The following is a 16,334-nucleotide window of genomic DNA, read 5'->3' on the forward strand; positions in this document are numbered from 1 at the left end:
AATTGAAACCCCGCACAACTTGATTACTTAGCATGATTGCATCAGCCAAGCCCGTGATATAAAGCAGAAGGTACCATTGCCCTGTTTTAGTGGATGAGCACGGAGTACTTTCTCTACAACTAAGTATTCGAAATAGGCAGGTGAGAAGTACGATGGCAATGGTAAGACAATGGGCAGATCTTAGAGGGCGTTAGTGTGGAATGTGCTCAGGGGGAATTCCATATAGAGTAAGACGCGACGAACTGAATAAGTATAGGCGGAGCCGATTCTTGACTTCGGCTCGACCTCCTCGGCTACTTATTATCTTTTATTTGATTAGATGTTCAGATGTTGCGCCATTCATGCATGTCGGAAGTGGGAGTATAGTAAGTATGAAGTATGCAAATAAAAGTAGTTACGTACCTAGTACTCCGTACATTATGGAAGTACGTCTCCTCCTCCTTCCTAATATACTCCACCAGTGGATCCGTGCCGTTACAGCCATTTCTGGTTCGAAGGCGAAATTTCTGATTTTATTGGAAAAATTGGGCAAAATTGAGAAAATTGAGAAAATTAATGGGAAAAAAAAAAGGAAAAAAAAAAAAAAGCTCGACAGAAAGAGCCCCTCCTTATAGAATTCTGATTCTATATTATTTCTTTAGTCAATCGTCTTACACCATTTTTACACCATTTTTACACCATTTTTCCTCTCTTTCCATCTCCAGCGACTTTCTGTTTATCTTCCTTTTATGTCACTCTCTTCCAAGCACGTCCCTTAACGGCATAGCCGCGCGGTTCCTCGCGTCTGTTGATCTTTTTTCCCTTTCTATTTCTCCTCATAGTCCCGTTGGGGAGAAATCAAACACGCTGGTCCGTAGTCGGACACAGCTGGATATTCGTCATTGGAGATCCTTCTTGTGTCAACATTTGTGATGGTTGACTTGCATAATGACATGGTGGACCCCATGCCCAAGACAGAACCTATGCCAGATGGTTCAATCAGCTCCGTCTCAACTCCTGATCCGGAGGTGGAGGCGTTGATTCATGATCCTGCTCAGACACAGAAGCGCAAAGGTGGTCGCAAACCTGTACGTAACAGATACCTCTGCGTCCCCGCATCCACTCTTTCCAATTCCCTTTGTAGTCAAGTACTATATATGTTATCAGATATAACTAATATACCGTCTGCAGATCTATGCCACCTCCGAGGAACGTAAGCAGCGCAACAGACAGGCCCAAGCTGCATTTCGTGAACGTCGGACCGAGTATATTCGTCAGCTAGAGACCACTATCAAGCACAATGAGAACTCTCTACAGAGCCTACAACAAAGTCACCGCAGCGCGGCAGACGAGTGTCTGATGCTTCGATATAAGAACTCATTGCTGGAGAGGATATTGCTGGAAAAGGGAATCGACGTGCAAGCAGAGTTGCGCCTGAAGACAGGCGCACCGGGCATCCCAGCCAAGACAAATGCCATTCACAAACCTGGGCCCAATCGTCCGAGACACCCAACCATGACCAAACCCGATGCCTTCATGTCCCAGCGCGAGAGTGCATATGCAATGCCGTCCCCGCAGTTCCAAGCAACGCCAACTTCCCAGATCTCTTCGCCATCTCACACCAACCATACCAAATCTCCCGGCTTTGGCTTCCAGAGCGCCCTGTCACCTATAGTGGACTCGCAACCTGGACGGCCACAACTACACCCTCAGCCTCGATCCTTCAATAATCACACATCACCACCTGCCATCAGCATACCACACTCCGACCCGAGTGAGCACAAATCGCGAGGCCCTCGAGGGGGACAGCGCATTGCAGCGACATACTATCCATCTCCATTCCAAAAGCAATATGATCAACTTGGTAGGCATCAGAATATCATCGAAAGTCCAAAGACGAAAACTAACAGACCCAGAACACGAATACGATGCGCAAGCGGATACGGTAGACGACGAGCACGACGGCCAGGTGAACCAACCTTACGTCGGATTTACACCACAATCAGCTTCATCTGTATCTCATTCAGGCTTCAATGCTTCGGATGGCGGTCCCGAATACCCAAACCATATCATGGCTCAGTATGAGCCCATGGTGGACGCTGATCCATTCGGACTCAGTGCCAGCATGCATTTCCCCACGCCATTCAACTACGAGCAGAATAATTCTCGTGGTTAGAGTAAAAGAGCTGGAGAGCTGGAGAGCTGGAGTTGAATTCTCCTATCTTGTTACACTACAAAAGTTCTTTTCAGAGCATTGCCTGGGCGTTTTTTGAGTGGATTTCATTTCCAGGATACCATCGAATTGTAATGTGGTAAATTTTCATACGTCGTTTTAAAAGCGAACACGATGTCATAATTAAATTGAATTATTAATATCGAATAAAGCATATACATAAAAAGTTGAAGTAATTGGGTAGTAGAATGTAGAGCTCATGTTATGAAGTAGTGACGCCATATACCCTAAGCCCTAGCCTGATTCGCTTAGTAAATCCGAGCTAACCGGATTCGTGCTGCACCACAAACCACTTCCCTTCCTGACATCAACTCCCGAGGTTCAACTTCAGCATCACTAACTAAAGCTGAATTTCAAAGGTTCTGCCCCCAGGCTTAACCTTCTTTTCACTCAGTGATCGAGCTCCTTCCGCGTAGGAAGGACTCCATAACACCAGGCGTCATGGTCGACGTCCGGTCCAAGGTACGTCGGGAATTTGGAAATTTGCCTGAATCGCGCGGGCATTGAGTATATTGGACGCGTGGCTGACCATATTGTCTCTTTTATCGATGATAATAGAACCTCTACGAGCTGCTCGGTATGTGATTTCCCCAAATCCTCTCGGTACTTCCCCAGACTCGGGTTTCGCATCTGGAGTCTGGAGCCTGGATATAGCTTCCACAGCTGTCAATCTCAATCCCCAACATTTGGCTAACATCTCCGCCTGTCTCTAGGTAACGACCCTGAGCTCGACCCCAGCCGTCCTCCCGCGCCTCCCGCTCGCGCTGTTGACCGTCCCGCTGCCCGTATCGGAAAGCGTGATGCCCCCAAGGAAGCTCCCGCTGCTCCCACCACCGCTCCCCGCGGTGACAACAATGGCCGTCGTGGTGGCCGTGTGAATGCCGGCAATGATGCTGGTATGTTTCCTCGATGAAACTTTTAAAGAAGACGATGGAGCTGATTGAGTTTAGCTTTCCGTGACCGCAACGCTGGTCGCACCAACAACCGCTCCAAGCCCACCGACGGTGAGACTGAGCAGACCTCCCGCCCTCGTGGTGGCCGCGGCCGTGGTGACCGCCAGTCCCGCACCGGTCAGACGTAAGCGATTCCCCGCCATATCTATTTGCAACAGCATTCGGATTGAACAATCATGGTAGATTGTTGCTGATTTGATGCAAATACTTTCGGAGACTAACATTCATATCCCTCCAGTGACACCCGCAAGCAAGTCCAGCAGGGCTGGGGTGGCGAATCTGGCGAGAAGACCTGGGACGACGAGCGCGTTGGCGAGAACATCGCCAAGGAAGACGAGAAGGAGCCCCAGACTCCCGCCGAAGACGTCGAAGAGGCTGACAAGTCCAAGTCCTACGATGACTTCCTTGCCGAGAAGGCCCAGAAGGAGAGCCTTGCTGCCAAGCCCGTCCGCTCCGCCAACGAGGGTGTCAAGGCCGACAAGAAGTGGGCTTCTGGCACTGAGTTGAAGCGTGCCGAGGAAGAGGCCTTCATCCAGGGTACCGCTGAGAAGAAGCAGCGCGAGAAGCAGCGCAAGGAGAAGAACTTCGTCGACGTTGACCTCCGCTACGTCGAGCCTCCCCGCAGCGCTCCCACCGGCGGCCGTGGTGGCCGTGGCGATCGTGCCCCCCGCGGTGCTCCCCGTGGCGAGCGTGGTGACCGTGCTCCTCGCGGCGACCGCGCTCCTCGTGGTGACCGCGCTCCCCGTGGCGCTCCTCGTGGCGGTGCTCCCCGCGGTGGTGCCCCCCGTGCTTCCGCCGCTGGCCCTACCGTCGATGAGAAGAACTTCCCGAGCCTGGGTGGTAACTAAATAACGCCTCCCACCGCTTCGGCGGCAGCCCAGCAAACCGACCCCAGGGAATCTTTCTCCTCTTATTTGCTTTCTTCTAATCCTTTTGCCCAGTTCTCTTAGGTGATGACCTTTTGTTCAATTGTATCTCACTCGGTGTCCACGAGTCCATTTGTATCGGCAGAACTGATGTTGAAAGATTGGCCCCATGGACTTCAAATAGAAGGAGTTAAGAAACTTATTTGTTCTTCTTTCAGGCAAGAAGATCGTTGTGTGTCGGTTGATTCGTTTCCCTCTCAATTTTTCACCTCACTTTTGTTATTTTCCCCCCACCTCCCAACCCAATCCCCCTTTTCTCGATGCTGGGCTGCATCTAACCCAAAATTATCTGGCCGAATTTCGGGATGTTTTTCTCGACTTTTTGTGTCTTCGCGCGGCTTTTGATCTGATTTGATATATCCGATATGAAAGTGCGCAAATGTGAATCGGATGAAACTGAAATTTAAAACTGGTCTCCTCGTACTCCGTACGCCGTATGCCTGATGGATTAGATTAGATTTTCATCCGCAGAGTGATTCGACTTATTATAGTCCACGTCGGTGAATTCACGTAAGTATTATGGGTGAAGTATCGGCTAGGTATAACTTTTCACAAGGAATCTCGACATGATCAGGCAATCACAACCAAACTAGAGAATGTTCGGCTACAAAGGTACTGTTACTATCTAGATTCAATAATGAGACTGACACCACCTGGGCAGACGGATATATCTATGGATTGGCATCTACCTAGCTAGTCAGGTTCTAGAATAGTAGCATATCGATTCAATTTAGAATCACCAGGTTAATTCTGAAGTTCCCACTGTTTCCAATAAACAGGAGAGCAAAGGTTGCAGTGAAAGCAGCACACCTGACATATGGAAGAACAGTTAGTCACGGAACGAGCTGCCATCTTCTAGATAAGTCCCTATCAGAGCTTCATGTAGCTATTAGTAAAACTTTGAATGACACTGAGGCGGAGGAGATCGACAAGATCCTGAAGGACAATGGGTGACCGTGGTGGCCCACAGTAGCACAGATATTGCCCAACTGCTGTCTCTGACCAGTTTGTCGTTGATGGCGGAGGATCTCTCACCGGCAAAGGCGACCTGGTCTCCAAATTAATGTCATAACAACCCACAGCCATCTGGCCTGAAGAACCAGCCACCCATTGGACAACCTTCGCAAGATCGAGGTTAGTGACGCGGAGAAGATCAAGATTCTGCCAGAGGTTTGGTTTGATTGTCTATCCATGATCATGAATGCGGTTAGACTTGAACCGAAATGAAACGCTTATTGGGATAAGACATTAAAATTTCTGGTCTGCGGCGAATATAAGAAACTATACTATTACTTTGAAATTTGTCTAAAGCAGGACTAGAGGAGTCATAAGATTGCCTACAAATACCTCGCCTAGGTTGGTGCTAAGACCTCTTCGATTGATCCCTATTATTAGTACCACTATATTGCGCCACACATAATTAAAGCTTAATAGATTGCTTGTGAAATGCATCTCACTCTTCCAGATCAGGGTCGTCCGTTGCAAAGTCTAAAGACAACGCCTTCTAATACCCTTTATAGTTCGAAAATCAAGAATAGTGTCTAACTAATATTCTAAGAATATGATTCAATGTCTCATACGCACATGGAAAAGGATATACCACAACATTTACCGACCCTTTGGAAAGAATAATTTATAGCAGCATTGCTGGAGTAGCCGCATCTATTGGAGCGATAGTGGCATATATGATTGGGCTATCTGTTGTTATGTTTAGTGATTTAATCTTCAATGTGAAGTGGTCTATGAAAAGATCGAGATTAGAAGTATGAAGAATTATCGGAAGATGATTGTATCCTGGTAGAGCCATCATGACACGAAGCGGCATTAAGCAGTTCACGGAAAGGGCTAATGGCGCATAATGGAGCTAGATCCTCACGAACTAGCTCTTTTCACCTCCCATTGCTCTCTTCCAGGCAATCCTCCAAGGACCAGGGCTTTCCTTTAATGCTGATTCGAAACTCAGTTTCGTATACCTCCGGACAAAAAGCCCTAAAACCCCCATAGTGCGTCGAAATCATCAGGAAATGCCCCCTAGTTACATTAGTGGCGTATTTTTCAGCTAACAGATTTTAGGTATTATTGACCTATATATGACAACATATGACAGTTCCAAATTCATTTAATATCTGTGAGAAGTAGCAGAGTATTAGATAACGTATGTATGATCCTACAGAATGATTGACCATTCAAGGCAGTTACGGCCCTCAACTTACTACAGGAACCAAACGGACTGTGCGTGAATAACTCATTTCTTATCGTCTATCAAATGATTATTAGCACTAGCTGTCAGAAACAAGAGATGCAGTGTGCACTCCTAGTACTATAATAAGCCAACAAGGCTATTGCATAGTACTTGAGGTGTGTCATTTGTTTATTCATTCATTCTTCAGGCTTTTCACGACCTTGGGTCATATGCAGCCCCCTAGCTAGTGTGCATTGCTTCGTTGAATATGTACATGGGATAGGTCACCCCCACGCAATATCTCAGCTGCTATGCCACATCATCCTCCAGCAGCCAACTGCTCCGTCCCATTGCGAATGCGATGATAGGTCCGACAACTTAATGCTTCTATGTGCTTTCGTTCAATCCATTCTCTCCATCTGCACACTCTGGTTTCCCGCCTTACTTCCGTAGTATGTTACCGAAGTGGGAACCCACCGCTTCAAGAAAGCCACATCGCTAGGAATCAGGAAGAGCTTATAGAGGATGTTATGGCAAAGACGAGTGGATTCATTTGCACCGCACTTCTATGAGATAAGAATGTAAATATGTATGATCGGTGGTCTTGGGCTGTGCACTAAAGATATTTAAAACAAAAATCATGGTAGTAGACCAGACCCTGTGATCACAAATATCGTGCAAGTTAGTGTATAGACATCTCCAGCTGAAAATGATCAAGCAATCCACTATCCAGAAACTACACCTGGGCAGTCTTCTAGATTTCATGACTAGGACTTTGAAACTTTGACATTAGATGAGTGACAGCCTGCTCTCATCCTTAGTCTATTACGTGTTTATCTAGCTATCTTAAACAAGAGTAAGAGGTGCTACTTCCACTTATCAAGATAGCCTTATTAATGTCTCTTTTCATTTCACCGCCATTCTGAAGACTAGTTCGTTCACATATAGTCTTGGTGAGTATGAACAAGAGGATTTAGAGAATGATTGAATTAGAAAATCCCGAACGGTAATTTGATCTCTTGAACTTTTATTAAATTTTCCACGTGAATGAATATTCTCTCATGCGAAGTGATTAGGCCATCAAACAACCTAGCTTTCGATAGTGCAATTTGATTCTAACGGGCTTTTCTTGAGTATCATTTGGTGACGGTTCAACGTTTTCACCGAAAGGTAGGTTTGAACTATGAAGAAAAGGCATTTTCGTTTGATTGCCAACAAGCTAAGCATTACAATACATAACAATTCTTAAACACTCTATTATATACAATGGTATATAGCTAGATAAACAACTATGGCGGTGCAGGTTTTATTATAATGTCTAAGGCTACGCGTGGTTCTCCGGGACGTCCCGAAGTCAATTTCTGTATTGAATCTGAATTCTGTGCCTCAGAATATGTGCAGAGTTATCATGATTAGCTGAGGTTGATTTATAAGCCCACCTAAAGTAGTCAATAGGATTCTATATCTGATATATTCTGCAATCTCGGTTCCATAAAACCTCTTGTCGGAGGGTTCCAAAGACTGAGCATGCACAATATTCCTTCTAGGCTTTGGTTAGTCCGCTTAAGATCATGCATATTCCTCCTTTCCAAAGTACACTCTAGATGGATTTTGGTTCTTACACCTCAATATACTCTCAATACACACGAGCCGCTGGTTCTGTCCCTATATCACTCAACGTCGTAACTGTGAGGCAAATCAGTGTGCTCCCTGAGTGTCACTTGATACTCAGTGAGCAGATTGGTGAGCTTATATAATGCTCACTGGTCGGATCAGGGCGCTCAGGTGTGCTCGGTTCTACTAAGTGAGCAAAAGCAGCGAGGTGAGCATTAATACCAACTGGCATGGAAATTCTGGTACACAGGTAATTTCATCATTATTGGGGCGCCGCTGCAATTACCCATAGAGGGAAGCGACTTTCAAATGACATCGATGACATATCTACTGACCGTCGTGAAGAACCGTAACATCATCCACCAGATCATATACTACCTAAGCTCGAAGATATAGTTGGAAAGCTCCATTTCAAGTCTATCACCCTAGATTTACTCAGCAATTTGGACAAGATGATAGATCAAGTTATGTAGTTGATAGGAGTAGTCGTTGGTATCGAAATTTGGAAGCCGAATTTTGCCATGCCGTTGAGGTTAAGGCCTCGTAACTACACCCTGGCGATGCGAAGGGGGCATTGAGAAGACTAACGGTGATATTGAAAATGCTGTGTGTTTTGTGCCGAAAAGATGGAGAATGGAGTTGTGGTTTTAGATGAATGTGCAAGACTGTTCCCCATCTGATAATACAGTGTTATTGAAGAAACAGTTTTGATAAAACCTTGTAGGGCTACACTATCCTTGCACAATAGGAGTTAGCTTTCCAGGCAGCTAATAAGAGGGGGATAAAAAGAAAGGATTGTAAGTATACAAGAAGCTTACCTGGGTATTCTTCCTTCTAGAACATCGTCCCAAGGTCATAAGAAAACTGCCCAAGTGCTGTATAGTGCTGTATAAAATTAGAACAAGGACCGTATAATATTTACAGAAGCGATAGAAGATATATCTGACTCTGATCTAATGGGTACCTCAGCTCGGCACCATCACTCTATTATGATCAAAGAGGTAGTTGACTCCCAGAGGTGGCACCTGCAATGTCTACGTATGTAACTACACAGGTTTAATGGACTTCCATAGGTTATCGGTCGTCATATTTCACCTCAAGAGACAAGGGTCGTACCAAGTCCGACTCTCGGCTCCATCGGAGAATTAATTGTCATAAAAAAGGATGTATTTTTCAAGTACTTCCGAGAGTCGCCAGTGTTCAAAGAGGAAAAAAACACGAATGGGAAAAAGGGAAACCTGCTCGAAATAACACAGGTGGATTCGTCAATTGAACCTCTCCCATTTTTCCCACTTTTATTTCGTCGACATGGTGCCTGTTCCCCAGGCCTCCAAAGGAAATTCAGGGTTGGTATCGGATATTTTTGGGTTGGTATTCAATTCTCTCTCTTTACATGACAACACCGGAGTTGGAGGCGATACGGGGCCAAAGCTCAGCAGCCTCCTTACCGACGGGACCAGTGATGGCGGAACCCTTCATCTCACCCTTAGCGTTGACGATCTATTGCAAAATTGTTAGTGAATCTGAAAGCACGTGCGGAGTAGGCTGGAGGTGTGGTAAATGAGTTTGGCATGGTGGACTGAGCGGATCAATTCACGACTTTGAACAGTATTCCTAAGCCTCGCCCATATACCACATCAAACTTCAAGAAATCGAAGGGACGATCCACTTACAACACCAGCGTTGTCCTCGAAGTACAGGTAGATACCGTCAGCCCGGCGCCAGGGCTTGCTCTGGCGAACGACGACAGCGGGCATAACCTTCTTGCGGAGCTCGGGCTTTCCCTTCTTGACGGTGGCCATGACCATGTCACCAACACCGGCAGCGGGGAGACGGTTAAGACGGGCACCAATACCGCAGACGGCAATGATGTACAGGTTGCGAGCACCGGAGTTATCGCAGCAGTTCATCACGGCGCCACTGTTGGAAACCGTTAGCTTTTTGTTGTTCCTATCCAGAAAAAGAGAAAAGAAATCCTTCTCCTAAATCGTGTACAGCCCCGCCGAATAAATTTCTTCGTTGCGCTATGCCAACTCGTCGTGATTCTCTCCAATTCCATTGACTTGTGATGAAGAGTCGGCGATCGTTGATTGAGAAATTGGTTCCACCATCGTAGTTGACATTGGGCGTTGTTGAAGTTTTTCATTGAACAGAGTGTACACGGGCTCGGGATAAGAAAATCGGTTGAAATAATTCGACATACACAGGCAGACCGAGGGTCATCTTCAGCTTGTTGCCGGCGGCACCACCACGACTATAGCAAAGACAAGTTAGCGATCCTATTCTATTTCTGAAGCTCGTTATTTGCTTGATCTGCGCCTTCTCTATCCCCGCTCCACATGATAGAATGTTGAATATGCATGCTCCGGGTCGAGATAGTTCACCACAAGCTTTGGTTCCAAAATTGATTGAGCTGATATTCTGGGAATAGAGCAGTAAGACTTACCCTCTCTTAGACATGATGGCTGAGTATCACGGGTGATTGTCGAGATAAAAAGGGTTGGCGACAAAGGTCAGTTCGGGAGTCAAAGTAACGTTCACAGTGGTTTTTCGCTTAGTGTGTCGAGTGCGAGAGTGGGTCAAAATCTTGGCGCATTATTATTGGTAGATGAGTTGCCCTAGCACTAGGCCTATTTGGGTATCTCATTATCATGCCTCAGGCATCATATCTACTATTATCACGTGTTAGTTGGATATCAAAAGAGATGATAAGCCAGTGGCTTATCAGCTCACTTCATAGTTAGTATGATAAATCATGCCGTTGAACTCATTGGCTCGAACCTTAAGGCACATCCAAGTATTCTGTGTTCTGAGTTCGATTCAAAGTGGCTATTGCTTTCATAGACTATCAATCCAGCTTCTCTGAGAGAAAACGTACCCCATAACAATAGATCACATCACAGCCTAAAACGAATTGCCATGTGGAATGTGGAATGTGGAATATTCTGTTTATGAGAGGATATATTTCGCGCTGCATGTAAAGAAATAACCTTGGAATTGTTGCTAAAACATATGACCTGTTTCCATAACTCCTTAACCTGACCGATGGATACCTCTGACTTCAGTTTACTCTTCCTGTTTGGTCTCCTCTACAGGTCCTGCTGTGGTCTTGGCTGCAAATTCCGATACCCCAATAGGCGTGGGCTCAGCCTCAGGTACCTGCTCTGTGGCAGGCACAGAAGGATCCTTTAAAATTTCCGGGGGAGACAACGGCACCTTGGAAGCGTCCTCTGTAGTTTGCGGCAGCTGTGGCTTCACGTCTTCTTGCGTCTCAACCACAGGCCTGGAAGTTTCCACTGCGGAGGCGCCAGCGTCTTCCATAGCTGTATCTTCGTCGGGAAGGGAAGTTGCTGATGGGCCACTGTTATCGTCCTCAGCAGCAATTTGCTCTGCATCAGTGGCAGGTGTTTCATGGCCGTTCGCAATGCTAGGTACTGCCGGTACATCGGGCTCTGTGCGCGGAGCATCCCCCATTTTGATATCTATGCCGGTATCCATATCGACATCACCAACCGAAGACGCCTCTTGCGGGGTAGCCATACCGCTATCGAGACCAGAATCGGCGGGGTCGAGGTTGCGGTAATTGGTTTGATTACGACGGCGAATGGCATTGGGCTGGCGACGAATGCCATTGGCTGCGTTTTCCTCTTCGTCTTCACTCTCACTGAGCTCTCCGGGTTTCTCTACATACTGGTCGAAGCGTCGCTGGGTGAATCGCTTATCTTTGTTGTCATCTTCGTCTTCGTCATCAAGTATGTCGTCAGCCTCGTCGTCCATGCCTGCACCGAGAGGGTGGCGTGGAACGTCAGTCATCTGAACAGAGGGCGCAAAGGCTGTACGCTTAAGGTTCTCGACAACCTGGCTGCGAATCTTGTCAAGATAATCTTTGGTATTCGCATTGTCCATATTGGAAGGACGAACATCCAACTCATAATCGGGGGCGAAGTACTGATCGTTTGGTTAACGAAATACGTCAGACGGATAACTTTGCATACATACCTCATAGTAGTCGTTATATGGCAGCTCAGATCCAAGGTCATTTCCCACAAGGATACCAGTCTCATAAGCCCAGGTACGCGCAACATTGCGCATAGTGTAGCCACCACCGCCCAAGATCAAGGTGGGTAGGTTGAAACTTTTAACGAATTTGACACAGTTGGCATGACCACGCATACTCAGGTTGAAACAACCCAATCGATCGCCAGAAAGACTATCACCACCACATTGCAGGACCACAGCTTCTGGGCGATACCACTCCATGACACTTCTAATAACAGGCTCGAAGATGCTCTGGTATGAGTCGTCATTGATACCGTCGCGAAGGGGAAAGTTGACAGCATAGTTTTTACCAGCGCCAACGCCGATATCGCGAAGCTCACCAGTGCCTGGGAAGTACTCGCCGTACTTGTGGAAAGACACAGTCATAACACGATCTGTGGTGTAGAATGCCTCTTCGACACCATCACCATGATGAACATCGATGTCAACATAAAGCACACGTTGCTTAAATCGAAGCAGCTCCAAAATTCCGAGCACGATATCTGAGAAATGTTAGCGCCTCGTAAACTCTCGGTGTTCCACCGGTTGGGGACTTGGGGCATAATACCATTCACGTAGCAGAAGCCACTGGCCTCGGATTTCTTTGCGTGATGCAGACCACCGGCCCAATTGACAGCAACATCACACTTGTTTCTATTCAGGCGCGCAGCTCCTTCCATACTGCCACCAGCACTGATTCCACAAAACTCGAACAGACCATCGAAAACCGGGCAATCATCCCCCACATTGTATCGGCTTTGCTCTTTAGAGAATTGGTCCATATTGTCGGGAGTGACTTTAGACAGAAAATCAATGTACTCATCTGTATGGAATTGAGTCATTTCATATTTGGAGGCAGGCTTTGCACGCTGTGTGAATATGCGCATTAGTAAAGCTTGCTCCGACTTCCAATTCAGACCGGAGACAGGGAACTTACATAAATCTCCATCTTCTTGTAGAGACCATAGTTCATAACCAAGCTGTGGGTCATACGTATGCGGTGGGGTTTCATAGGGTGACCGGAAACGTAGGCATAGTTGCCAACATCAGAGTCGTAGAAATAAGCGACCTTCTTGTTGTTGGCACCGGCGCCATTGGAGATAGGCTCTGCAGCCATGTTGTCGGTTATCTGAAAGTATTCCAGACGGACGAGAAAATTGGGTTGCAGAGAGGAAGTAGATTGGAGGTATTAGGTTGGAGTAGGTAAGTTTAGATTGGGAAAAAGTGAATGTAAACGAGCTTAGCGCAAATTGGAAAGTAGTGGAAGTAGAAGTATGTGTGGCGTCGAGCAAAATTTAAGCCCTATATGACACGTGGAAGTGGATGGTGTCACGCAGATGACCATCAATCACCTCAGAGTGACACTGGAATAAAAAAAAGTGTCAATAACAGGCCCTTCTGACATAGATTGTGCTTATTAGACGGGAGAGGTTTGAGAGAAGCGATCGTCGCGTTGATGGCAGAATATGACACCGCCTTCGTCAGTTGAGCTGCCGGCCTTATTGACAGTGACAACCAAATTATCAAGCATATCGTTGACCTTTGCTCTTGAAGTCTACTAAACACATCATTTGGCTTTTACTAAATCCCAAGTCAAAACCTTTGCTTCTGATTCTCTTGATACTATCTGGAAATTGATTTGATAATTGACGCACCTCGACCTGTCCGTAGCTTCCAACTTGGAAGCTATCTCTCTCATCCTTCCCTTTTCCCAATCATTTGATTATCCAGCCCAGCAATGGATCGTCTCAACAGAATGCTCCAGGCTGCCCAAGGCCTGGGAATGGGTGGTGGTCAGAATTCTGTAAGTCAACCTGTGGCACCTCCAGTGCCTCCAACGCATGCAACCCTTGGACCTCAAATAGCTAATAAGAGCTCACTCAGGACACTACTGTTATGATCGATAACTCGGAAACTGTTCACATTTCATCTCTGGCGCTGTTGAAGATGTTGCGACACGGTCGTGCTGGTGTGCCGATGGAGGTCATGGGCCTCATGCTGGGAGAATTTGTCGATGATTACACAGTCCGTGTTGTTGATGTTTTTGCCATGCCTCAAAGTGGTACTGGTGTCAGTGTCGAGGCTGTGGATCCCGTGTTCCAAACTAAGATGATGGAGATGCTCCGACAAACGGGCCGGTACGTTGGGTGTGGCGGGCTGGCTGATACGATTAAATGCTGACCTGTGATTTCTCCCTACTGTATAGACCCGAAACTGTTGTCGGCTGGTACCACTCTCACCCTGGTTTCGGCTGCTGGCTCTCGTCCGTCGATATCAATACTCAGCAATCTTTCGAGCAGCTCACCCCCCGTGCTGTGGCCGTCGTTGTCGATCCCATTCAGTCTGTGAAGGGAAAGGTTGTGATTGATGCATTCCGTCTCATTCAGCCCCAGACCGTTGTCATGGGCCAGGAACCTCGACAAACAACCTCTAACTTGGGCCACCTCAACAAGCCCTCCATTCAGGCCCTCATCCATGGTCTCAACCGCCACTATTACAGCATTGCAATCGCCTACCGGAAGACAGGACTGGAAGAAAATATGCTGATGAGCTTGCACAAGCAGGTTTGGACAGAGGCCCTGCAAATGAACGACTTCCATCAGGAAGGCCAGCACAATGTGGATCAAATGAAGCAACTCGTCAGCCTTGCCGAGGGCTATGAGAAGCGAGTGAAGGAGGAGACTGAATTGACCAAGGACCAGCTGAAGACTAGATACGTTGGCAAACTCGATCCTAAGAAGCGTACGTACTTTTATCACCTTTAGTTTCTACAACATACTAATTTTCGGTCCACAGACATTGAGGATGTCAGCCAGCGATTGATTGAGGACAACATCGTTGCTGTTTCGAGGCAGATGATTGATAAGGAAGCCTCGGTTGCCCGACAGGCTGAAGACAAGGATGCCAACGGTGGCTCCATGGAGATTGATGAGGAGCTTTAGATTTAGAGGGCGGCTGAACTGAAATGCTCTAATTTATGAAATCTTCTTAAATCTCCTTCGCTTCAACTAAGGGGGTTATTAAGCAGATCAGTGTTTTAACTGTCAAGTAAATAAAACCTTGGAAGAAGCTTGGTCTTATTCTATGTAGAAATATATATATGCGATGCCAGGCCAGTATATTAACGCCATACAATGTGTATGGATGAATTCATGTCACATGAAATGAAATGTCGGATCTTTGAAAGAAAACAGCCTACATATCCAGGCTCACGGCTTGCAATGAGTGGGCTAAAACATCAATATTGCCTGGAATATGGGCACGAAGCCCGTCAACGGCAGCACTAGCTGCATCCACTTTTGAATCCACTTCTGGGTCCCTGATGTTCTCAGTATCTTCGGTCTCACTGGATGTCCAACCTCTCTCTGGACCCCACAGGACTCTCTTCTGGGCCTCCTGAGCCTCCATCAACAACCGTCTCATCAGAGACCCGTTTTTCTGAACAGATGGATATGCATCGAATTCTATCTGGACCAGACCAGGAAGTCGTTCTAGGATCTGATGCAGTAGCTTTCCAGCGAACTCAGTGTAGTATTCCTTGGATACTCGAAACCCCTCGAAGACTGGCTGCGAGGGATCACACTCGATAAACACCTTCAGAGTGCGGGTAAGTGTCATGTCATGCAGCCCCAGTCCCTGATTGACAACCCATGACCTTGGCGGTGCAGTCCAACTATTGCCCAAAATCAACTCAATGATGGTAACAGATGAACGATGACGACGTGGTAGGGCTCTAACTGTCGGTATACGGGAAAAATCCTGGATCGGGAAGACCCTAAAAATTTGCGTCGAATAGAAGTAGTAGCTGGCTTCATCATGGATTTGGCGTGAGGCTAGGAACAAGCCTATGCGATGCGATATTGGGGCCACAGCTTTGCTCTTTTTCGCTGAAGCGCCAACGGTACCGCGATTCAACAAAGCACTCCGCCGTGTCGGTGTAAAAAGGACAAAGTGGTAGATTCGCTCGCGAATTTCCGAAGGAAGATCTAGGAATCGAAAGGGATTTGGTAGTTCTGGCTCCGAGTCTGATTCATCTGAAAATGATTCTTCGTAGAATGCGACTTCGGCAGCCTTTTTTGCGGCTTTTCTTTCTTTCCTAGTGGTCATGGTGGGATGGGAGATTGGAGAAATCTATGAGTACGCGACACGAGTCTATAGTTGTTTGGCACGAGATTTCATCTTGATCTTCAGTCTCTATTCATTGAAGGCGATTATTGAAGATCAACAGTTGCGGGGATGAATCAACTAGCGAAGGATAACACAAAAGGAGTGTAACCCACGATTGGAGCAGCAACTTCACTAGATTTGTTTAGATGCGCTCTTGGATGTGGGATAGGAAGAAGATCTTCCCTTTGTCTCCCCAGACAATACAACCCGGCATGTAATTGAAAGCGTGACAGGTCAAACTA

General features: G+C 46.7%; 7 protein-coding genes across 7 annotated transcripts; 3 read left to right on the forward strand and 4 right to left on the reverse strand.

The window, feature by feature from the left end:
• Positions 1-911: 911 nt before the first annotated feature.
• Positions 912-2,155, forward strand: N7495_008218 (bZIP transcription factor; the record flags this gene model as incomplete). Its single annotated transcript, XM_057210869.1, has 3 exons — positions 912-1,067; positions 1,171-1,843; positions 1,896-2,155. 3 exons carry the CDS (start codon positions 912-914, stop codon positions 2,153-2,155), a joined length of 1,089 nt encoding a protein of 362 aa, XP_057060412.1.
• A 498-nt stretch (positions 2,156-2,653) lies between these two features.
• stm1 (uncharacterized protein) lies at positions 2,654-4,013 on the forward strand (the record flags this gene model as incomplete). Its single annotated transcript, XM_057210870.1, has 5 exons — positions 2,654-2,674; positions 2,771-2,789; positions 2,926-3,108; positions 3,163-3,289; positions 3,404-4,013. 5 exons carry the CDS (start codon positions 2,654-2,656, stop codon positions 4,011-4,013), a joined length of 960 nt encoding a protein of 319 aa, XP_057060413.1.
• A 948-nt stretch (positions 4,014-4,961) lies between these two features.
• Positions 4,962-5,177, reverse strand: N7495_008220 (uncharacterized protein; the record flags this gene model as incomplete). Its single annotated transcript, XM_057210871.1, has 1 exon — positions 4,962-5,177. One exon carries the CDS (start codon positions 5,175-5,177, stop codon positions 4,962-4,964), a length of 216 nt encoding a protein of 71 aa, XP_057060414.1.
• A 4,093-nt stretch (positions 5,178-9,270) lies between these two features.
• On the reverse strand, positions 9,271-9,797 carry N7495_008221 (60S ribosomal protein uL14; the record flags this gene model as incomplete). The annotated part of the gene is made up of 2 exons (XM_057210872.1): positions 9,271-9,387; positions 9,561-9,797. The coding sequence occupies 2 exons, from the start codon at positions 9,795-9,797 to the stop codon at positions 9,277-9,279; spliced, it is 348 nt and encodes a 115-aa protein (XP_057060415.1). The 3' UTR covers positions 9,271-9,276.
• A 1,156-nt stretch (positions 9,798-10,953) lies between these two features.
• rpdA (histone deacetylase RPD3) lies at positions 10,954-13,042 on the reverse strand (the record flags this gene model as incomplete). The annotated part of the gene is made up of 4 exons (XM_057210873.1): positions 10,954-11,835; positions 11,887-12,428; positions 12,494-12,794; positions 12,863-13,042. The coding sequence occupies 4 exons, from the start codon at positions 13,040-13,042 to the stop codon at positions 10,954-10,956; spliced, it is 1,905 nt and encodes a 634-aa protein (XP_057060416.1).
• A 621-nt stretch (positions 13,043-13,663) lies between these two features.
• N7495_008223 (proteasome regulatory particle lid subunit RPN11) lies at positions 13,664-14,867 on the forward strand (the record flags this gene model as incomplete). Its single annotated transcript, XM_057210874.1, has 4 exons — positions 13,664-13,729; positions 13,810-14,063; positions 14,132-14,667; positions 14,722-14,867. 4 exons carry the CDS (start codon positions 13,664-13,666, stop codon positions 14,865-14,867), a joined length of 1,002 nt encoding a protein of 333 aa, XP_057060417.1.
• Positions 14,868-15,120: 253 nt separating this feature from the next.
• N7495_008224 (uncharacterized protein) lies at positions 15,121-16,032 on the reverse strand (the record flags this gene model as incomplete). The annotated part of the gene is made up of 1 exon (XM_057210875.1): positions 15,121-16,032. The coding sequence occupies one exon, from the start codon at positions 16,030-16,032 to the stop codon at positions 15,121-15,123; it is 912 nt and encodes a 303-aa protein (XP_057060418.1).
• Positions 16,033-16,334: the final 302 nt, after the last annotated feature.

Source organism: Penicillium taxi (assembly GCF_028828555.1).
Source record: "Penicillium taxi strain IBT 34144 chromosome Unknown utg000005l_segment0_segment0, whole genome shotgun sequence".
NCBI lineage: Eukaryota > Fungi > Ascomycota > Eurotiomycetes > Eurotiales > Aspergillaceae > Penicillium > Penicillium taxi.